Source organism: Corvus kubaryi, unplaced genomic scaffold (assembly GCF_017639235.1).
Source record: "Corvus kubaryi isolate FWS band 111438036 unplaced genomic scaffold, C.kubaryi_AGA036_p1.0 37373, whole genome shotgun sequence".
NCBI lineage: Eukaryota > Metazoa > Chordata > Aves > Passeriformes > Corvidae > Corvus > Corvus kubaryi.
In genome coordinates, this window is record NW_024581121.1 from 627,332 (window position 1) to 650,457 (window position 23,126).

General features: G+C 56.1%; 1 protein-coding gene across 9 annotated transcripts in view; it reads right to left on the minus strand.

Annotated features, from left to right (window-relative positions):
- Positions 1-23,126, minus strand: part of MEF2D (myocyte enhancer factor 2D) — a 77,110-nt gene that overhangs the window by 12,166 nt on the left and 41,818 nt on the right. For 7 of the 9 annotated variants that reach the window (XM_042034660.1, XM_042034652.1, XM_042034656.1 and 4 more), the window contains 5 exons: positions 22,736-23,028; positions 16,459-16,662; positions 9,546-9,683; positions 5,765-5,975; positions 3,023-3,079 (listed from right to left, as the gene is read on the minus strand). In XM_042034660.1, the coding sequence (XP_041890594.1) occupies positions 3,023-3,079; positions 5,765-5,975; positions 9,546-9,683; positions 16,459-16,662; positions 22,736-22,789 (664 nt within the window). In that variant the 5' untranslated portion in view covers positions 22,790-23,028. Of the gene's footprint in view, positions 1-3,022; positions 3,080-5,764; positions 5,976-9,277; positions 9,413-9,545; positions 9,684-16,458; positions 16,663-22,735; positions 23,029-23,126 lie in introns of all 9 variants that reach the window. The other 2 variants (XM_042034659.1, XM_042034661.1) reach the window with 1 other exon arrangement.

Sequence of the window (23,126 nt, forward strand, 5' to 3'; positions counted from 1 at the left end):
CCGTGCTTTGGCTGGGTACCGCAGCCCTGCCAAGATGGGTAATTACTGGTACATTCACTTTTAAGGTCTCTTTATGGTACTGGAGCAGTGAAAAGGGGCTGTGGCAGAGTGAGGCCTCAGTTCACTGCTCCCACTGCCCCTTTGAAGATCTAAGGTTCCCTCCTTCTCCTCCTCCTGCTGCCCCACTTAAGGATTTTATGTGCAAAGAGAAGGGAAAAAAAAGAAGAAAGGAAAGGAAGAAAAAAAAATAAAAAGGAAAAGATTTGATGAACATCAGGAAAGGAATAAATTGGATCAGATTACTGTTCTGATGAGGGTTGGTTTTTTTTCATGAATAGGCCCCAAAGATAGAAAGGCGTTCAGCAATCACCAGGATTCAGCCCTCATATTCATTGCACGTTAGACCGGGAAAAATAGGTCGCTGATTGCATTATTAATCACATCTACCATTGCGCTGCATCTGCATTTCAGCAGGCGGCTGGTGGCACTGACGCCGCAGCCGCAGCGCGTGGGGGCCGAGTGCCAGCCGCTGCCTCCCCAGAGCTGTCCCGGGCTGGACACAGCGGTGATGGGCTGAACCAGGCACAGGGGATGGCCACGCTCCCAGGGAGCAGGGCTGATCCCACGGATGGCACCGGGCATGGGAGGTGCTGCCCCAGAGGGTGCCTGGGAGCCGCTGTCAGGGACACCCGTGGTGGCCGGGCTGCTGCAGGCTGGCAACTCTGGCATCCATGTCCCTGATGGAGGGAGGGGTCCAGCTTTCCTGTCCCCAGCAAGGTGTCCTCCCAGTCCCAAATCACCGTGAGCAGCCGTGCATAAGGCGTGTGTCTGGTGCATCAGGCCCCGGCACCTCCGTGCACCAGGAGCTGCTGGAATCCTGCTCACAAGGCCCCTGGCTTTCAGATTTATTAACAACGAAGCTGCAGAAATTCCCCACGTGATCTTGGCTACCCGCAGTGCTGGTGGCCATGGAAAAGCCAAAAGAAATGTTAAACCCTTTGATATTCTCCTTCCCAAGGCAGCACTGGCACGGATGCACACAGGGCTCTCATGGTGACTCCCTGTTTGAGGCACACCATGTTATCTGTGCATCACCTGGGGTGTGCATTGGGGTGGCTCCCTGTGCTGGAGAGGAGCTGGTTTGGGTTCCAGTGCTGGCACTCCCCCCCAAAAATGGGTGGCCTTGGGCAATCCTGCTGCTGTCATTGCTGTGTCCACCCAGCATGGATCTGGCCACCCCTGAGAGCCAAGAGAGAGAAGGGCTACACTCCCACCAGGACTTCCCAACCAAGGGCGCCCACCAAAAAAAGTCTGAAAGTGGAGCACTCTGGGCTGCCTTTGCACCACCCTGGTGTGAATTTGAGCGGGGACAGTCAGGGCTCAGCATCCCCCCACGGACCAGGAGGGGTGGACCGGGTGCTGCATCCTGAGGGTGGCACACGCCATGGAGCGTGGGCAGGATGCAGGGATACAGCGACATCGCTGCAGGATCCGGCCAGAGGCACCCGCAGCTGATGACTCAGAGGCAGCAGGTGATCACTCAGTGCTGCAGAGACTGCAAGGGAGGAGGAGGAGGAGGAGGAGAAGGAGGAGGAGGAGGAGGAGGAGGAGGAGGAAGAGATGTACCAGGTATTTGAAAACTGCAAGCTCAGTGCCAGAGCCAGGACCAGAGCCACAGTCCCCTCTCTCAGCCAGGAGGGGAGCCCCAGGGAGGGCGGGGGTCTGGGGACAGCAGGGGTCCGGGGCCGGCCACAGCCGGGCTGTCCCTGCTCCTCAGGCCCGTTTCCTGCAGTGGCAGCAGGAACGCAGGGAATGCTCCGGTGACGTCAATGCTGACATTCACGGGCCCTGCCAAGCTCCGCACCCGCCATGGCTGCTCCGACAGCTGACATGGGGGCGGCTGCACAGAACAGGGGCCGCAAAGGGGCCTGGGGGCCGCGGCACAATGGCCCCTTCCCTCTGCCCTCAAGGATCAGCAAAGCTCCGTGTTGGGTGCTGGGAAAAGCTGGGGAAATGCTGCCCCACAAACCACCCTGGCAGGTTTTGCTCTGCAAAGAAATCCTTCTGGCACTGGCACGGCTGCTGCCCAGCACAGGGAAATGGCTGTTCCTGGGAGTGGCCAGAGTGCAGGGGACATGGTCAGGAGGCCATGGTGCTGCAGAACCACAACTGGACCAACCCCACCCGCACAACCAGTGGGACCCGGCTCCAGTCTGGTTTTAAGTGGGGCAATGTGGAATTCCACACTCCTCCTCCTCCGTGCCGTTGGCTGGACACCCACTGCAATGAAGGCCCAGAAGGGGGGAGGAGTCAGGCTCCAGGAGCAAGGCTGCCTTTGCCCTGGGACGGATGGCATCCGCCCTGCCAAGGCTGGGATCACTGCCAAGCCCAGTGCCGATAGCAGCAGCTGCTTCCCAGCAGGACCCAGGGCTGTCACTGGTTTTTGGGCCGTGCCTACACCAGCAGTGGCCCAACATCCTCAGCCTGCAGACAGCAGAGGCAGATGTGGGGATGGAGATATTGTTAGTGCATTTTACAGCTGAGGAGCTGAGCCACGAGGCCTGAACCTCATTAGCACTGAGGCTCTCGCAGTGGAAAGGGCCCTTAATGAGCTTTTTTAACTTGCAGTGAAGTTCCTTTACAGGGCCCAAGCGCAAGGAGGAACTGGGTATTAACTTATCACCCGAGGACGGCGGAGAACTTTGTGCAGCACCAGGAGCTAAACCCAGAGCTGCCCAAATCCTGGTCTTTGCAGGTCACCTCCCTGATCTGCAGCTCTCCCCGAGATCCAGGGTAGATGGAGACTCTTTGTCCACGGGGGTCTTCACTGAAACAAAGGCACTGGCCTGGAGCTCCACATGCCAACCCCTCCCACTGCCAAGAGCAGCAAAATCTTCCCCAGAGCTTCCCTATGGATCGGCAGTGCTGAACAGCAAAGCAAAATCCTATGGGACGTGGGGAAACAGAGGGCAGGAGCACCACATGGAGCCAGGGCCACAGGGCTGAAAGGCTCCTTACTTACCCACGGGGCTCGGGCAGGCTCCGTTCGTGTTGTTCAGGTCTCCCCCAAGCATCGCCCCTGCAAAGCAAGCAGAGAGATGGGATCACCATCGATGTAGAAACAGGGTGAGCATCCCTGCTTTTGGGGGGCAAGAAAGCAAGGAGCACAACGGAGGAAGGCAGAGGGAAAAAAGCAGGACTGCCTTCCTGCGGAGAAAGTGCTGGGCAAAATGAGCAGCATTCCTGGTGATCAGGTTGGGAAACATTATCCAGGCAGATCCGTTTCCTTTGGGAAGGAGCCAGGTGCACAGGAGCCTGTTCCAAAGGAGGCAGCTTGGAAAACACTGCGGCTATTTTATTCCAAGCCCCCCTTTGGGGGACACGGGGCCGGTGCTGCCGGGGAGGAGAGAGCCCCAGCAGCATGACGGGAAACACAATCCCCCCTGTAATGTTCACACCGAATGGAAACCATCCCACACTGCCAGGACGCCACAACGATCCAGACTCCCGTGGTCCCAGTGCTTGCAAAGCGCCGACGCTCCCCACCAGGCCGGGAAAAACTAGACCTTTTTATTCCCAAAAACCAGAACATTTTGCCTCGCCTGGAAGAAGACTTGATCTTTTTCTGCCTTGTTATGAAGTTATTTCTGAAAGCCACCTATTCCCCAGCCGGGGCTGCCTGACCACGCCGCGGGCGGCGATTGCAGCCAACAGCCGGCGCGGAGGCTCCGGAGCTGCGACCGCAGTCAACCCGGAGCCCTGGGCTGGCGAACGAGGAGCCTCTGATGCCAAACCCCACCTCTAACCACTGCCCAGCTCTTCTCAACCCAGATGGGGAAACCTGAGACAGGAACTATGCAGCCCATGGCTCTCAGCTTTGGGCTTGCAGTGAGCCCCTGAAAGCCGGAGGAGGGTGGGAGGGCTGAGCTGCTGCCGTGCAGGGAAGCACAGCTGCTCCCCATATGGGAGCAGGATTGGGAAGGGCAGTGGTCCCAAAACTTGCGCAGCCTAAGAAAGGGTGAAGTGACCCACTAAATGTGGCAAATGTGACACCGCAGCACCCTCCCCTCAAGGGATGGGGATGCAAAGCCAGACGTCCCTGTGCCTCCAAAGTCCCAGAGAAGGGACTCCACCAGGATTTTGCAGGTGTGCCCTGCTGTGGGACCCCACTTGCACCCCGGACTTTGGTGCCTATGCTGCCAAAGAAGGCTCACCACCTTGGGTGAGTGATGCCAACCCCGCACCCAGCCCTGTACACCCCCCCTTGGCTGCCCTTCTCCCACACCATCCCCGAGCCAATAGCACCAGGCACTGCCAAGGCACCCACCCAGTGCTTGCAGTGCATTTGCTTTGGAAACAACACAACCAGCTCCGGTGCAATGCTAAAAAAGATTTAGGGGGAAAAAAGGAGTTTTTCTAACATGCAAGGCCCTGGCTCCTATAAACAGGATTTCTTCCGTGTCCCAGGCAGCGAGTGAACGAGACACAGATGGCCGGACTTGGAACACCTCTGCGCTCACAACTGCAAAATGATCCCCCTCAAACGAGCAGTGAGTGAGCTGGAAACGGCGAGCCCCCAGAGGGGTCTGCTTTACCAGGAAGCCTCTTCTGTTCTCAGCTGAGGGGCCTACAAGAGGGCAAGAGATCCCTGCAGCCAGAGCAATGGCTGCCTGTGCCCGAGGAGGGCTCTGCCACCCTGCCTGGAGTGAGATGCTGCTCCCTGGGACCAGTCCTAGAGCAGAATGACCCCTGTCTTGCAGGTCCGGGGCCTCATCCTGACACCTGAGTACTTCGAGGCACCTCAGAGACCCTGCGGTGAGAGCAGTGAGCAAACAAGCTGTCTCTGAACCACAGCTCCTGCTGCATCCCAGCCAGGCAATTCCTCCTGCTCACCCTGACCCACCACACAACCTGCTTCTGGAGGCACCTCCCAGCCAGCCCTTCTCTCCAAATCCACCCCCTTTGCAAAGCTCCCCGGAGCTCTCCAAGCCCCAGGGGCCACAGCTGAGGGCTCAGACATCCGAGTGGTCACTGGCACCAGCTCTGCCATTTGCAGCCCGGGCAACTTTGACAGACCATCTGCGACATCCAAAATAGCGGGAAGGGGCTTTCTGCACACTATTATTATTTATGATCACACTGCAGGAGAGCCGGGCTGTGCTCACACATCGTCCCTGTCCCCCCCCCCGCCACTGCAGGGGACACGGGTGACAACTCCTCTCCCCCACCCTGTCCTCTGCCACCCACCGCCAGTCCCTGCTGGAAATGATTGCTCCTCTGATCTGTCAGCAGGGCCACATGAGTAATCGCCCGCGACCAACTGCAACCAGCACGGCCCGACTCGCAACAGCCCTTTTTAGGCAACAGTCCCATGTCACCGGAGTGCCACTGGCGAGCAGGATGCCGGCAGCCACCCCCAAGCCCGGGAATGGCGCCGGGTGACTCATCTTGCACTGCCCAACCTTGAAACAGATCCCTGCAGGGATCCAGCTCTCAAAGAGACCTAGGTAAGGTGGGGAGGTTGCCCTCAAGTTTGGGGCCAAGGCACAAGCAGAGGGCATCAGTGTCTGGCAGGAAGGCAGGAGCACACACCGAGGGGCGACAACCCTTCCAGGATGCTCCTGCCACCCACAGGAGCTGGAATGCGGACCTCTGGACAGGGGATGGAAGCAGCAGGGGTGTCCCCTCCCTCCCGGGATGCCCCATGCTCAGTGCTGCAAGCCCAGCCAGGCAGGAAGGATGAGGAGGTGGTGGTGTGGCTCACCTGCGCTGGCCGGCCGCTGCGGCAGCCCCGGGGACACCGTGTTCCTCTGCAACGCAGGCTGCTGCGGCGACAGGAGCCGGGGGTCTGTCAGCGAGGAGGTCACCAGGGACTGGGTCACCAGCGAGCTGCCCGGGTTGCTGAACTGCAGTGTGTTTTGGTTGGTCACTGGCACCGTCACGGGCATGGCGAAGTTTGGAGCGGGCACTGTGGACTGAACAGAGAGCAGGGGGTAAAAGGGAGCCAGAGCCGAGTTCCTGCAGCACAGCACAGCTGCTGACCAAGGGGGCACAGTCAGGTCTCCTCAAACATCCACTGCTGACCAGTGCTGCGCTTGAACCCACACTGACACCTTGGAGGGATGCACCAGAGCCCAGTTCCCCACAGGGGAACACCAGGAAGAGCAATGGGCTATCCCCTCGGACACACCAGAGCTCTGCAAACAACTGTTTTGGCCTCATTCTCAGGCTGTATTTATTTACCCCCTGTATTTTCAGGGCAGCCATGAAGGAGAGGCTGGGAGCAGCCCAGAGCATGAAGGTGGGCACCAGCCTGGTGATCTCCCCACCACTGACAGTGGCCAAGCTCGGCACTCCCCTTCACCCCAAGCAGCTGGCAAGGATTTCATGAGGCCATTCCTCATCCAGCAGGCAGCCAGCAGTGGATCCCCATTCTGGGCTGGCACTGCTGCTGGTGGCTGAGCACCTGGGAAAGACTCGTTTTGCTCCACAGAGCCTCTGGGTGACTCTGGGATCCATCCTGGCTCCTCTGGGAGCTGCTGGGAAGGAGCAGCTGACCCCAGGGATGCAGGAGCATCGCTAAAGCCCTATCCTTGGCTGCAGGTTGAGGACCAGCTTCACCTACCAGCGTCCTGTGGGAGCCAGACCCGCTGCAATTATCCCAGCCGTTTGTCTTATGTCACTGATTTGCTCTTCGTTAACAGGAGCTGGCACCTGCTTAGAGGCTTTAGCAGGGGCTTTGCTAAAGTCCCACTTTAATTTGCTCAGGGACGGAGAGGGAGAGTAGCCCAGCACTGGATGGGACAATCACAGGGCCAGAGGTGGAACCCTACAGGCTGCACGAGCGAGGGAAGAGGGAGCCGAGGTCTCCCCACTGCAGCTGGTGCATCTCCCCACCGCCCTGCAGCCCCCTCTCCTCCAGAAATCTGCTCCTGGATAGGTCCTGCTCCTTAGGTGAGAGAGGGGAATGGGAGGAAGGAGTAGGACAGTGCTCACCCACGCCTCGCTGCCAGGAACTCTCCCCACCTGCCTCCCAAGGGCATCCTGTCCTTCAGAGATATCCTGCGGCCGCAGCCAAGCCGCGAGGACAGCGGCTCTGAGCCTGCGCCACGGCACCGCTCCTGGAGCTGCCGCTCACAGGGACAGGGCTCAGCGATTCCTACACCACCAGGGAGAGCTGGAACACGGAGCCCTCCCTCTGCTCAGCCCGCGAGCTCATCCTGCACGGCAGCAGAAACAGAGGAGGAGGAAGGCTTCTCGGGCGTTGCACGAACACCGGAGCAGCATTGTGTAATAAATCACTGCCAACGCGTCCGTGTGCGCGCAGCATTCCCGGGGAGGGAGAGGAAGAGCTAAAGCTCCTCCACACCACAGCACGAGCAACGCCGTGGTAGGGCCGTGAGCTGGCTACGCCGGCCGGAGAGCCGAGGTTTGCCTTAATCCAGCTCCACCCCACTGCACCTGCAGACGAGCGTCAGGCTGACGCTGCCCCAGCACACCCCGGCCGCCCGGTCCCCCCGCCCCGCAGAGGGCACAACGAGGGACACGGCGCTTGGCACATCGGTCCGAAGGCTGGGGGAGAAGATGCACGCATCAGCCAAACCCCACCATTTCTGCTCTCGTTAGAAGTGAGGGCAAACACCAGAGGCAGAAGCCCGCCGAGGCCCTTCGTTAGCAGACGCGGCTGTCGTTAGGCTGCCCCGGCCACCCCGCTGGATTAGTTCTGGTCACACACAAAACCAACCCAGCGGTTAAAATGGAAAAGCGTCTTCTTCAACTGCACACACTCCACCTGCACCGCTCGGCCCCTTGCTGCCAGGGAGGTTTAGTGGGGGAGCCAGATGCTATGCCCTGATGAGGAGCCACCCAGCACTTGAATGCCACCTGCCGAAAGGACTTTTGGGCACGGACTGTCCCTTTGGGTTGGCACGTCTGGATGATGGGGGGCCTACTTGGGGCCCTCCCTTTGCAGCAGACACATTCTGATGTTGAGCAGCCCCTGCTCACAAGGGTGTTCTGCACTAAGGACAAAGCTCAGGTGGCTTCTGAGCCTATTTTCCACCAGTGGCAGGGCTTGTGCCAGGTGTGGGGGGGGTGCATGTCCTGCTGGGAATCTACTCCCACCCCACTCACACCCCGGTAGGGTGTGGGAACCTGCATCCCACTAGTGAAACCGGGGAGGCTGAAGTAGATCCATGTCCTGACAGAGCTAATCCTGCCCTGAACCCCTCTCATGGGGCTGGGCTTGTCATCACAGCAGAGCTGCCAGAGATCATCACCGCCTGCACCCTGCTTTCCTCCACCTCCTCAGCCCTCCCAGGTCTCAGGGCAGCCTCCCCACGCCCTCCACCCTGAGATCTAGGAGATTGAAATGCAGATTTTGGGATCCTTGCAAGGCTCGTGGAGCAACACAGCACTGAGTCAGCAAAATAAAACCTGGGGATTTCACAAGGCCCAGTTCTCAAGAAAAGCCAGAATTTTAACTTGTGGGGGCTTGCAAAGCAGGCAGATTATTTTGGGTGGAGCTGTGTGTGTCACTTTTGCTGTGCTGCATCCACCCCTGGAAAAGGAGCCCCCCCCCTGCTCCCGCAGCATTAATTACGGCTGCAGTGACTCGGGGCTAATCCCCCGAAGAGCTGCTGCCTGCATCAACAGTCTCTGCTCCCTTGAACTAACAACTAATTTGAAACGTGTCCCCCTCCTCCTCCCGTCTCCTGACACAAATCCCTTTCAGCACTGTCCTGATGCCACCCCGGTGCCAGTGACAGCTCCAGGATCACAGGCTAAAACCTCCGTGGATTTCTGCCACGGCCACCAGCTGCCCTGAGGGCTCGGTGGATTTGGGGGGAATTAACGTGGAATAGCCCAAACCAGGCTGAGCTTTGCAAGGATGTGAGGGATTGGCACCCGCCACCAGCTCACATGAACACTGGGATCTTAACCCAGACAAAAATCTGGTTTTTTGGGGAAAAGAGGGTGGAAAAGGAAGCCCTAATCTGGCCTCAGTAGAGGTATTTGCAGTAGAGGAGAGGAGACGAGCAATACCCTCCTACACTGGCCAGAGCCAAGGAGGGTCAGGAATACCAGAATGATTTTCCCAAGGATGGGAAACAGGAAGGGCCCTCAAGAGCCAGGTGCATTCAGGGCTGCAGGGGCTGTTGGCATCGGCTCCCAAGGCATGGCACGGCTCCGAAGCAAAGCCATGCAAAATCCACCCCCCCGTCACCTGGAGGCACCGGGGAGGGGACCAGGGAGCTGCAGGCCACCAGCTACTCACTGCGAGCCGGTAACTCTGCATCATTTTATCAAACTCCTCATCAATCTTTTTATATTTCTCTTCCGTCTGCGGGGTCAGCGCAAACACTTCATCCCCTTCCGGGCTCTCGCACTCCCTGTGCTTCTTGTTCAGCGCCTGTTACGTGTGGGGGGACACGGGGGTGTCGGGGAGGGAGCGGGGGACGAGGTTGGGGGGAAGTCGAACAGAAGAGAAACAAAACAGAAAAGAACATATAATGAAGGTTTTCCAGGCACGGGCAGGTACTTACACCGTATCGCTTGAACAGGATATCCAGATCCTCGCTGCCTTTGCGGTATTTATCCTCCATCAAGGGGCTCTGGTCTATGGAGTCGTCGCCGTCGGGCTCTGGGCTGTCACAGCCGTTAAAACCTTTCTTTCTTAACGTCTGAAAACACAACCGGAACAGTCTGAGATCCGGGAGTGGAGATGGGGAACACGGGCAGGTCCCCCCAAGAACATCCCCTGGCCTGGATGGACTTGCCCCTGTACAAATCAACACCATCACCCCAAGATGTTGCTGACCTCAATGGGGTGAAAAAGTCAGGATACAGCCCCTGGCTTTTGCCTCTGATTTAGGAGTTACAGCATGAAGAGCGATGGAGAGAAACTTCCTTGGTTTCAAAGGTTCTGGTTACACTGGGACTGAAATTGGCCCTGCATGAACTCAGGCGTATTTGTCACTTCAAGTGCCACAACATCACAGTGGGGAAAAAAACCTTAACGCTCTTTGCTGTCCTGCAAAAAACCAGGAAAACCCTGCTTACAAACAGCCAAATAGGAAAGTAAACCCCAAAATTATAAGCAAATTGTCAAATTTGTCAAAATTTCCTGACAAAACCAGATGAGTGGCATTTGCCAAATGCAGGAGTGCCACAGGAAGAGCATCACATGACAGGGCATGTGGCATGGTGACAGCTGTGAGCCCTGCTGGGGGTGACACAGGGGGTGATGGCGACAACACTGGGCAGCAAACCCCACACCAAGACTGGGCTCACAAACAGGAAATGGGCACTGCTACATGGAGGTAACGAGGTGAGACAACCACTCCTCATTAGGAGGAGCCCGGTGTCCACAGGGCACGGTGACACCCCAAAGTCCTTCACTGGTATTCAGCAGCCAATTGAGATCCACTTTGAATCCCTCTGGTTCCAACATTCCAAAAGCAATTAGGCATTATGACGGAACCAGCACTTGCCAGCTCTTTTTTTTTTTTAGAAGTCAAAGCTACAGAATTTCCTGGAAGTCTTGATCCCTTTTCATGCCAAATTCAGCAGGGGGAAAAAAAAAGTCTTGACAATTCTCTGTCTTCCTAAACAGCAACAAACATCTCCATTCTGAGGCCAAAGCCTGTTTGGGAGTGGCTCCTCAACTACCTGCGAGCTCCAGGAAACACAGGGCTCCTAGGGGGAATTTTGCTGGAGCGAATAAAACCCAGGATGTCTCCAGAAGGGTTGGGAATGCTGCGGGCGGGATTTGCTCGGCACCGCAACGCACACCGCGCCACAGGGCTCCGCTCTTCCCGCAGCTCGGGCTCGGTGGACGCTTGTGCCAGGCAGCCACGGCCAAGCAGTGGGCACCACACCCACCCCCAGCCTGTTCTCCATCCAGCTGAAGCTTTTCACAATATTTCCCATTAAAATTACTCCTTCCTGGGCCTTCCCAGGCACCATTTTCACCCTCGTTACTGGATTCAGCTGCAGAGGAGAAACCTTCTCGTTCACATACAGCTCCACAAGAGAAGGACCAGACTCACTCCTGACCGTGGTGGCAGCTGATGCCCTGTTTAGTGTCACCAGTAATTCCTGATACCTAATAATTATTAACTAATTACCTAATAATAATGATTTGGAATAATTCTTATACCTAATATTAATATTATACTTAATAATTCCTGGTATCCCTAGTTCCTGTGTTGACTCTCTGCAGAGAAAGGCAGTGGGAATCAGAGTCACTGCCATGAATGGGAGATTCCCAGGGCTTTTTCTGCAGTTTCCCGAGGATCTTTCCGTATTATTTTTCTATTTTTGTACGTGTCCTTGTTTGTTCTCAGAATGGCCCAAAAGAGGAAGAGGTGCTGCTAGTGGGGAAGGAACAGCGTTGCCTTTTTTTTTTTTGAAACTGCTTTTTGTGGATTTTTTTTCCAAAACCTTTTGTTTCGCCGACGCAGCCAAAAGACGGAAAGTTGAGCTTTTCTCTAAATAAAAAAGTTTTTCCTTTTTCTCTTTTAGAGGCGAAATGGAAAAAATTGTTCCATGAGCAGTGAAGCAAAGAAGCTGGGTTTCCTTCAGGCACTGGAGAAACTCTCTGGTGTCTAACAAGGGGCTGTGGCCATCTCGCCACGACTCCCTTTGCAGGGGCTGGAGATGGACCCCTCATCTCTGCCCTCCCATCCCCGGCTGGGAATCAGGAAGGTAATCCCTCACATCCCTGAAAACTCCTGTTCTCCAGCAACAGCTGTTGGCAGGTTCAGAAGCTGTGGGGATGGACGAGCCACCACCATCCCCCAGGACCTCAAAGGAGGGAACCTCACAATGGGATTTTTCAAGAGGTCTCAGCCAAGCAACAACATTCTTCTGTCTAAAACCTGCAGCAACGCTGCTACCAGGGAGGTTTTTAGGCAGCTCCCAGCACCCTCAGCTCTGCCCGTATTTGACACCTGAACCAAGCACAGGGACAAGCGAGGGGCCGCAGCCACCAGCCGCAGCATTTTGCCATTTGTAAGTCCACAGAAAATCATCCTGGGGGTTGTTCCCTCAGTAAGTCTGTCAAGGAAAGCAGTGGAATGGGGTGGATGTGGCTCTGCTCACTCAGACCCTGAAATGAAACAGCTCACAGCATTGCCCCTTCACATTTCCCAAGGTCTTTCTCTGTGGGCCTAAGACATTTGGTGTCCCAGCTTTGCCTTGGTCTCTTTGCTCTCCCCAGCCACCAACTTTATAAAATCAGTCAGAACTGCGGTGTCTGTGAGACCCACAGTTCCCCGCCGGGGTGTGTCCTCAGCAGAGGAGCTGTGAGGGGCAGCTGTGGTGCTGCCATCCCTGCTCCAGCAGGAAACCTGCCAGCAGCCCCAGGAAGCATCAAGCCACTTGTGCATGGGGAAAAAAATCCTTCCCGGATGCTACAGGCAGCAGCAGCGTGAGCTGGGATTGTAAACCTGAGAGCTGCGACTGTGACCCCCAAACTGGGATGGTGACCCTTGAGCTGGGGCTGTGACCGATAACAGTGAGGGGCTGCTGGAGCTGCGGGGAAGGGGACGGGGACAAGCTCCAGAGCTGGCAGGGCTGAGGATGGGGCTGATCTGCAGCACGGTGGGACGGGAAGCACCGGCGGCGGGGAGGGACCGGGGCCGGAGTCGCAGCAGGATACGAGCCAAGGCAGCGTGGCTTGCAGCAATCTGTTGCTCAACGAGAGGTTTGGGACAACAAAATGCCATTTCCAGCCATACGGGCGTTGGCTGCCAGGTCTTTTGGGGTTGTTTTTTTTTTTTTTTAAAAAAAAATGTGTGTCCCACATTTTTAGCTTTTTGTCAAGATGATGTAAAAGGAAAACAATTCTGCTGGAGCGGGAATCAAACCCAAAGATTCCTGTTTTCGGGATCCCTGCAAGGTCTTTCAGAAAAGAACTTTCCTCTCATTCCTCCTCTTTCCTTTTGCCAGGGAGAAAACAGAAGATGCAAAGAGGTTTTCAGGAAACCTTTCTGTCATTGGGCTGCAGCCAGCGGAACACAACCATTTTTCATATGGAAGAGATTTAAAAGCAATTCCTTTCCAGCAGAAGATTTTCAGAGAAAACGAGGGTGAGAACTTCCCATTGCAAAAATCCACCTCGCTCATCACCTGCCCCTCTCCCTGCCACGCTCAGGTGCCCCCCATTCTATCAGGACCCACTGCACATCCTGCTTTTCCAGGCAATATTCTCAATTCCATGATCCCAGCTCACATGGGAGCAGATTTCCAATCCGAAGAGGGGAAGAGAGCAGCAGGAAATGCAGAACATGTGAGAGGAAACAATGCTCAACCAGGATGCGGCTGACTTCCCTTAGAGGAGGGACACTCAACCACTCTGGGCTTTGGGGAAGTCTGGATGAGGATAAGGATGAGAAGGAGGATGAAGACATGACACTGGCAGCTGCCTCTGCATTCCACCACCTCCTGCAAAATGTCTGATTTAACACATCCTGGGGAATGACAACCCCAGGAAAGAGAATTAGGGGAAAATCAGCCCCTCCAGGACATTCAGCCAAGGAAAGGGCAGAAACGGCTGTGGGGCTTTAATTGGCTGCGGAGCATCCTGGTGCCCGGTGAGCTCTGCTCCGTCCAAGTCCCTTATCAGGAACTGGCACATCAGCCAGGCTGGGAGGAAACGAGAAGCGACAGCAAGGACCAAAGCCGGCGTGATCCCAGGCTGGGCGTGCACGTGGCACCCAGCATGCCTGTCTGGGGGCTCAGCTGGCCCCCGCCTGATTAAGGAAACCCCCCTCTCTGTACTAGAGAGATTTTCTCAGACTTAAAAGCCTGCAATAACCAGGACTTTGCTGGGCACAGGGAGGCTGCAGGGGTTGCGTGGATGAATCCAACTCCTGACAGCTGCTGCCGAGCCCTGGCACAGCTGAAACACGGGGGTGTCCCCGCAGGGAAGGGTCCCCAAAAGGCAGCTGGGGTGTGGAACCCCTCTTGAACTAGGGCTGTGCATGCTCATCATGGAGCAGCTCTGCCGCTCACTAAATATCCAGGGCATAAACCAGTCAAGGACATTCCTGCGCAGCACAGGATGGGGTGCCCCCAGTCCCACCCTCAGATGCACCTCCCCAGGACCAAAAAACCAGGAGATCTCATGTTTACTGCTGTTTTAAAACAGAATTTGGACACAGCAACTTGTCCTGCCTTGAGCTGTGGTACCAGTGCTTTTGGCCCCAGGAGCCCCCAGCCTGGCAGTGCTCAGCTCAGCTCAGCTCAGCCCTCTGGGGCTGCTGCTCGCTCCCCTTCCACCAGGAAAACAAAATCAAGAGGCTTCTGCCTCAGCTCCTCCAGGTCCTGGCTGCTCCTCATTCTTCCTGAGATGCTGCCAGAGCCACTCAGGGCTGAATCCCCCCAGCAGGAAGGGGCCACGGGTGTCACAGGGAAGGTGGGTTGATACAGCAGCCCCTTGAAATCCACTTAAAATCGTATTTGGTGGCAAATTCCCAGCCTGGGTTTTCACGGTCTCTAAATGCTCCATGTGGGGAAGCTTCCAGAATGAGAAGATACTTTTGGTGAGTCAAGTTCAACTGGGAGCCACCAAGAAACATGAGATAAATTGGATTTGTGTGTAGTGGGGACACAGCTGGGCTGGTGGAACCTGACCTGGGAGAGGGGAAATGGAAATAAGCACCAAGAGCAGGAACGGTCTCCTGGGGGCATGGATTTGGAAAACAGCAAAAATCTTAGAGCAGCCCCAACCCTGCTCCCAGACAAGACAAGGATGAGGAGGGATGCTTGAGCAGCCTCCAAACCTGCCTGCACCCCAGCAGGCTTTGCTCCATGACGTCTCTGCCAGCAAGACATGCCGAGCCCGGCGTGTTTGGGCTCTTTTTCTTGCCATCCACCAATATCCTTCCGCTCCCGATGTTCCTCTCCTTGGCTTTGGATGCAGATCCAGCTTTTCATGTGGTGCAAACACAGTGTTTCTTTGGGTGCCAAGGACTGTGTGTAACTTGTCGGCTTGGGAGTGTTTGCATCTTGGACCATAAGGGAACAGAGAACGCTGCCCAAAATGTTTACGGTATTTTTAGGCCAAGACAAATCTGTTCGACGCTGCGAGCGCCGCAGCCTGAGCATCCCGGAGAGGCTGCGCTGCTGAGCGCGGCAGGGAACCGCCGGCATTTGCACAGTGGATGGGCATTACCTGGCTCAAACAGGCCAAAAAGGACATCTTGGAACCATTTTGAAGGCCCCTACAAAACTGTGCGGTGGCAGAAGAGTCTCCAAACCCCAGCAAGGGAAGGCAGATGATGCCAGATGCTGCCATGGCTCAGCCATGGGGTGAAAACCTCAGGTCCAAATCTCTCAAAAAGACACATTTTACAGAGCATAAAAAAGAAAAGCAAGATTTAGGGAGGGGGCAGGCTGGGCTTTTTCCCTTCTCCTTCATGAAATCAAAGCCTGAGCATGCTGGCCAAGGGGCACCAAAGGAATTCAAAGGCAGAAGCAGAAGCCCAATTCCTCCAGCACTGCAGGCCGTGTAGCTCCACTCTGCCACCAGTGGCTCTGAGGGCATTAATTGATGCCCATAATGCCACTAATTACAAAGCCAAGCCCTTCATTTGCCTGTCTGTCCAGGTTTAATGGCAGCTGCCCCCATGCAGACGACCCCGCAGCTCCATCTGCGGTTACTGCTGAGGGAGAGGATGTGACCAATGACTGAGGCACCTCTGGCACTCTCCTGAGAGCCAAATGTGCCCCGTGCTCGGGCCCAGCGATGCTCTGCCACCACCAGGGACAAGGACAAAGCTGTGGAGAGGGCCAGGAAGGGGCCACCAACAGCACATGGCGGCTGAGCATCTCCTGCGATGCTGGCAGGCTGGAGGAGAGCGGCCTTGAAGTGAGCGCAGTTTGGGCATGGTGCCACTGGCAGTGCTGGGGATGGGTCAGGCTGCACATGGTTGGGCCACCCCTGGAGACCCACAAAACGCAGCCAGACAAGCCTTGAGCAAATCCACCAACCCATGAGCTTGGCCATGCTTTGAGCAGGCCCTGGACCAGAGGTGCAAGGCCCATCCCACCTGAATTGCTCTGCGATTCAGCCGCTGGTGCCCTCCCACGACCCCACTGTGCCTGTCTCAGTATCAGGCTGGGGCAATGTCACCAGCTGTACCAGGCACTCCCAGTGCAGCAGCCCCGGGAGCTGCCTTCAAATCCATCTTGTTGTCTGCCTGGACCACAGCGAAGTCCCACAAAGGAGTAGGCTGAAGTGCCCACAAGGCATTAGGTCAACACACAGCTCGAGACAGCTTCAACTCTACCACTCAGAACAGAGCAGTTTTATAGGTTGGACCAAAACCATGCAAAATCCATCTGGCACTGAGTGTGGGAGATGTGCTTGCTCCATCCCCACTCCTGCAGCCAGTATGGTACCAGACGCAGCCCTGGCTCTACCACAATGCCAGAGCCGGGCGGCCTCACCTCAATGATGTCGGCGTTGGTCCGGCTCTCGTGGGGCTCGTTGTACTCGGTGTACTTGAGCAGCACCTTGTCCATGTCGGTGCTGGCATACTGGAACAGCTTGTTGGAGTGGTTGAAGATGATGAGGGCAATCTCGCAGTCACACAGGACACTCAGCTCGTAGGCCTTCTTCATCAAGCCGAACTTGCGCTTGGTGAAGGTCACCTGAAAGCAAGGACAGCCATGGTGAGAAGCTGTGTCCATGCTGCCACAGACCCAACACCTCCCAGAGAAAAATGGGATGACCACTGGAGGAAGAGCAAAAGGAAGGGGAATGCAGAGGGAATATTCTGTCTCAGTTTCCCCAGTTGGACCCAACCCCAAGCTCTCCTCTCTTGCCTCCCTCTTCCAAACAGTTCATATTGCTGCCTATTTCGGGATCCTCCAAAGGCAGACACTTCACAAGCACAAAGATGATTATCAGCGTTGGAAATCACATATTGCCAAATCAAGAGAAAATAAATTTCAGCAAAATCCCCAGCAGGGCTGCCATCTGTCCGGGGGCTGCGGGTTTTTAAGTGGAATATTCAAGCGATGGAGATCTTGTCCTTGCTTGCTGCAGCTGCACTTTGAGTGCCCAACCCTGGGGGCCACAGAGCTGGGGCTTAGTACCCTGAAACTGCCCAGGGTGCCCACCCCACCCCTGACCCACTCTCCTGCTCACCAGCCCCCACTTACCTCGGGAGGCTACACTTCCCCAAGGGCACCCTGAGCCCTTGTACCAGGGGCCCACCCAGCTGCCACCTTCGTCTTGCTGTCCCCTTGTGTAGCCTCACTGGGGTGTTTTCCCTCACCGCCTGCCCAGCTGGGGTCCCCCTTCTCCCCGACCCACCCTGCCCCGAGCTGTCACCAGAGCTGTTGGCTGACGAGGCAGCTCCTGCAGGACTGATCCTGGAGAGCTGGCTGGGGGCTGGGGCCAGGACTAGGGCTGGGTGCTGGCTCCAACACCCGCTCCAGATGCCGGGCAGACGTTGGGCTGCTATTCCCAGCCCACGCTCAGCTCTCAGCACCACACTCCTAACAGGACCCAGCTGGTAGAGAGGGAGCTGGTTTGGGGCTCCCTGTCCCGGCTGCAGTACAGACAGCTGCTGAGGGTCCCCCACCCTTCCAGAACATGTGGCACACTGATGGGGAAGGCGCAATGCTTTGCCAATGCCCTCTCAGCAAGTAAAAAGCAGAAAAAAAAAAGTAAGAGGCAGGAGGTCACCACTTTGTCCTAAGCATTGCTCTGGGGGCAAAGCAGCCTTCGGGGGAAGGGCTGGAGATGAGCTGAGATGCCCTTGGGTGCCCAGAGCTGCTCCCTCTCCACATGGGAGGGCTCAACTGCATTCTGGGCCTCCACCACAGCATTAGTTTTGCAACTGAGCAGCTTTAATTCGCAGGGCTGAGGGAGCAGAGTGAACGAGGCTGCTGCCATCGCTCAGCCCGTCAGTGGCATCACAGCCACGGTCCAAAGAGCTCAACAGGGAGCTGCCCAGTTCACAGCGATGGTGAGGAGCAGTGCCACCGTGATGCCACCAGCAGCACCCAGCATGCACCCCCAGGGTCCCGCATCCCTCGAGACAGAACCGTGTCTCTGCGTGTGGCAGCAGGGCAGAGCAGGGGCAGCTCTGGGCACACTTGGCAAGGGGAGCTACTGCCCCTCCCCGCCATCTCCCAGAGATGATTAAGCAGTAACGAGATTCGGCTCTAATCGCCTCATCCCCCGGAAAGTGTAGGGCCGGCACCCTGTGCTGCCGTGGCCGCCACGTGCGCTGCTTTCGCCACGGCGGCTCGCGCTGCCAGCGCCGCCCCAGCCCCGGCGCACTCTGATGCAAACTGAGTTACTCGAGGGCCAGCTCCTGTGCCATCAATAACTGTCCTTCCCCACTACCATCCCGGACTTCTGAGCCACCCAAAACCTCTGCCACGGGGCTGCTCCCAAGACCAAGAGCCGGTCTGTGGCCGCACTGTGACTTCATGTGGGACCCAGCTGCGGTTCTGCTCCTGCAGCCGTGGCAGGACAGGCACTAAAACCACGACCTGTCCCCCTCCCCAGCATGCCCTGTCTCCCTGTCCCCCTCCCCAGCACGCCCTCTCTCTCTGTCCCTGCCTGGATGCTCTCCGGGCTCTGACTCACCCTCCAGGCAGCTCGAGGAGCCCCTGAGAGGAAAACACGCAGCGTCTCCACCAAGACAGGGGGAACAGCCGAGGGTGGTTGTTCCTGCAGCTGCTGGTGCCAGGGACACCTTGCCAGGCACCACAACAGGCTCAGCCACCGAGTTTGGAGGCAATGGGGTGAGGCCGAGACGTGTGAACGGTGGGGCGGCTCTTGGCCTTGAAGACCAGTGACAAGCATGGTTTGGGTTTTGCCCTTCAGCAGTGAAGAGTGTGGGGTCATCTCCCCCAAATCAACCAGCAACCTGGGCAGAGCTGAGCAGAACACAAAACACCAAATTATCCCTCTAGAGATGAGGGATATTCCCTCTGCAGACAGGGCACAGCAGCATCCCTCTCTACTGGCACCCCTGCACCTTGCAGAGAAAAGCAAAGATTTGCCACCATATCACACAAAAGCATCACCTAACACTGCCTTGTGCATCCACTCGTGACACAGGCCAAAAACCCCAAACCTTCCCCTGATGCCGTGCACGAGCCTCATCTAGAAGAATTAACCTTGTAAGTCTAAGAGGGTAATCAAATCTCATGCTTCAGGGCATAAGCCAATCCCCAAAGGGGTCAGGAAGGAATTACTGCCCCACACTAGCAGGGGATTTTTGCCTTTCTCCTGATGCAAACCATATTGGCAGTTGCCAGAGTCAGCGGCCTGGCCCTGAAGGGCTGATGGCCTGATCTGCTGTGGCAAATCCTCTCCAGTAATTCCTCTAATGACATTACTTGCTCTCCTCCCCTGGTTTTGGCTGTGTGATTCACAGAATCACACACTCGTTTGGGTTGGAAGGGATCTTAAAAGCTCATCTGTCCCACCCCCTTGCCATGGCAGGGACACCTTCAGCTAGACCACGTTGCTCCAAGCCCCATCCAACCTGGCCTTGGACACTTCCAGGGATGGGGCAGCCACAGCTTCTCTGGGCACCCTGTGCCAGGGCCTCTCCACCCTCACAGGGAAGAATTTTCTCCTAATATCCAATATAAATCTCCCTCTTTTCAGTTTAAAACCATTCCCCCCTTGTCCTGTCACTCCAGGTCCATGTCTAAAGTCCCTCTCCCGCTTTCCTGGAGACCCTTTAGATCTCCATGGAGCCTTCTCTTCTCCAGGCTGAACACGCCCACCTCTCCCAGCCTGGCTCCAGAGTAGAGGTGCTCCAGCCCTCAGAGTATTTCCATGGCCTCCTCTGGACCCACTCCAGCAGCTCCACACCCTGCTGGAGTCTCCATGTGGGCTCTGGTCTGTGCCCCCATGGAAGGCAAAACCTGGGACACGAGCAGGGTCAGACTCGCTGATGCCATAGGCTCAGTGTGAGATGCACGGGAAGAGCTTCACCTGTCAGCAAAGGCTCTGGAGAGCCCCTGTTCCAGCCTGAGCCCTCCCTGAGAGCCACAATGCTTCAGCAGCCCCAAGCCACGAACTTGGCAGCACAAGTGAAAACGCAGGTGTCAAAAGCAGCTCTGCCTCCACCTCCTTGCACAACCACTGGCGAATCCCTCATTCTCCAGGGCATCCCTGCACTATTCCCACTCCCCATCCCTCCCTCTCCCGACAGGCGCAGGAGCCGTTGGAGCCACCCGGGCACGCCAAGGACGCTGTGCGCTCGCCCGGCGCAGCTGGGGCGGCCGGCCCTGCCTTCCAGCAGCGGTGCCCCATCCATAATTCACCAGCGCCGGGCTGCTCCGCTCCCGAGAGAGCGACCGTGCCCTCTGCACCCAGCCCGAGCAGGGGGGCTGCCGTGGGGGCAGGGGTGGGCTGAGGATGCTCCCAGACGCTGGGTTTAAGCCAGCTTAGCCGGCAGCCTGCAGCCACGGCGGGCACGCACGCAGGGACGCTCCTCAGCGCTGATCCGCAGCAACAGCAGGAGAGGGAGGGAAGGAGAGGGAGAAGCAAGAGGCAGCTCCGGGGAGACCTCACAGCAGCCTTCCAGCACTTAAAGGGGCTTATCAATGGGACAGAGAGGGACTTTTTACATGGGCAGATAGTGATGGGATAAAGGGCATGGTTTTAAACTGAAAAAGGGGAGATTTAGATGGGATATTAGAAGGAAATTTTTGCCTGTGAGGGTGGAGAGGCCCTGGCACAGGGTGCCCGGAGAAGCTGTGGCTGCCCCATCCCTGGAAGTGTCCAAGGCCAGGTTGGATGGGGCTTGGAGCAACATGGTCTAGTTGAAAGTGTCCCTGCCCATGGCAGAGGGGTGGGACGAGATGGACTTTTAAGATCCCTTCCAACCCAAATCATTCCATGGTGCTATGAGATAAAGCAAGATGGGACATTCCTGACTCTGGGGAGTGGATCCTGGCATTGCACATGTACAGTGTGGAGCAGGAGAGCAGAGCAGGAGGGTTCTCACCCTCTTTACAGCTCCTACCACAATGGGTAGAACAGATCCCACTGCCTGGAGCAGTCCTTTATAATGAAATGTCCCATTTCCTGGTATGTCCTTTTTTCCCAAAGAAAGGGAGCTGCGAAAATTGATTGCAAAGCTGTGCTGGTGACCAATTAAACAGCTGCTGCTTTGCTGACACCCAATTTGATCAGGCTGGTTTCTGGGAAGCAAAGCAAGATGTGCTGCACTGGGGCGGGGAGCGATGCTCCCGTGCTGGGTTTTGGAAGAACCAGCCCAGCCAGGGATGCAGCTACTGCCAGGGGAAAACCAGTGTCCCCCAGCCCAGGGAACATCACCTGACATCAGAGATGCACTAAAGCCCTGACACACAGCCACGCAGAGCAGCTCCTGCGGCCGAATCCCACCCAATGCTGAGAGACCTCAGCAAGGGCCTTTACCTCCAGCCTGTGCCAAGGAGCAGCTCATCCCTCAGAAACAGTCCCATCACTCAGCTGCTGCCTCTGCAAAGAAGTGCCTCTTTCCTTTCCCAAAGGTTTATCCAGCCAGGCCAGGCTGTGCCAGCCCCCTCCAGCATTACCAATTATTTTCCATTCATTTGAACTTCCAGCAGGGCTCCAGTCACTGCAGAGCCCTCACTCCCCTCTGCAGCACTGCCCTGTAAAATACACTCCAGATCCTTCAATAACCCCTAAGGCCGTGTTTCCTCCTCAAGATGGACATAAACAGCCCCAGGAGCAACTGGGACATCAGCAAGAACTATTTGATGCCCATCCTGGCCCCCACCACCAAGTGAAGCTATAATGAGGAAAACCTGCCATTTCCTATTGTTTTGCTGAGGAGCAATAAAGTGGTTCATCCAATTCTGTTCTTTGCCACTCTTTAAGGATTAGTAATATATCCACATGCTTTTTAAACTGTTTTTTCTGTTTTTCTGGAGTGCCAAGTGGCAGGAAAGAAGTTGGCAGGTCATGCTGGGGTGCGGTGGTGGCTGGACTAAAGGCAGAGGCTTGGATCTGCTGAGCCAAACTCCAGGAGCACAGAAAGCAAAGGGAAGTCTTGTGGTTATGGGAAATGCATCGACAGAATCATCCCAGAGCAAACCTGGGCTGGCAAAGTGCTGCTGCTCCACCACTCCAGTTTAAGAAACATGGAAATTTGGGGAAAATCTGCTGGTTTTTGTTTTCCCTCTGAGATACATGAATGCATTCCTACACACATGCACATGCATGTGTGTCTCGGGCTCGGCTTCAAGAGAGCCCAAGGAAAAAAGCCCTGGAGTCATGTAAGTTTACAACTGAGGAAAAAAAAGGAATAATTTGAGTTGTTTGCGTTCAGCAAAATGGATACTTGTTGTGGCTGTTTTTTATTGAAAAACCACATGGAAAATGTCAACTGAAATATATTTTCTGCAAGACAAAAATAAAAAAAAGGGGGGAACTAACTAAGTGGAGAAGATACTTTCTTCTGGAAAAGCACTTAGATGGAAATGGCTCAAGGAGCTCCAAGGCGAGGAGCAACGCCTGGACGGGAGAGCGCAGCGGGGCCGTTTGCCTGCTCCTGGGATCCGCCTGGATCCGGCCTCAGCACCAAGTCTCGCCCATCCCATTTTATGGATTGGGAAAAACACAGCACTGGTGGCCCAAAATGGGATAGAAAGGGGTCATTTTGAAACATGACCCTTAAAATCCCCAACGGGAGGAGAAGGGTGAGGTGAGGGAGCGGGGAGACGCAGCACTGACCTGCCGATTGCGCTCGTCCGTGATCCGCTGGATCTGGATCTTTTTTCTCCCCATCTTCTCCGGAAATCCTCACCGCACCCGGGACGACTTTGGCTCAGGGGAGGGGAGAAGCAACCCCACTTTAAAACGCTTTCATTAAAGAGCGTGGGGGGCTTTTTTCTCAGATGGAAAACAAACCCAAAAAAGCCAAAACAAAAAAAAAAAGAGTTTTGCGTGGCTCCGTGCTCAGATCATGGTACCGTTGTGCGCGGCCAGATCCAGTGGGGCTGAGATGTCAGCAGCTGCTCAGAAACCTGCACAGCAAGAGAGACAGGAGTGAGACACTCTGTTCCCAAACCCCATCCAGGACCCGGCACCCTCCCGGCATCCTCCTACCGCCAGCGCAGATCCC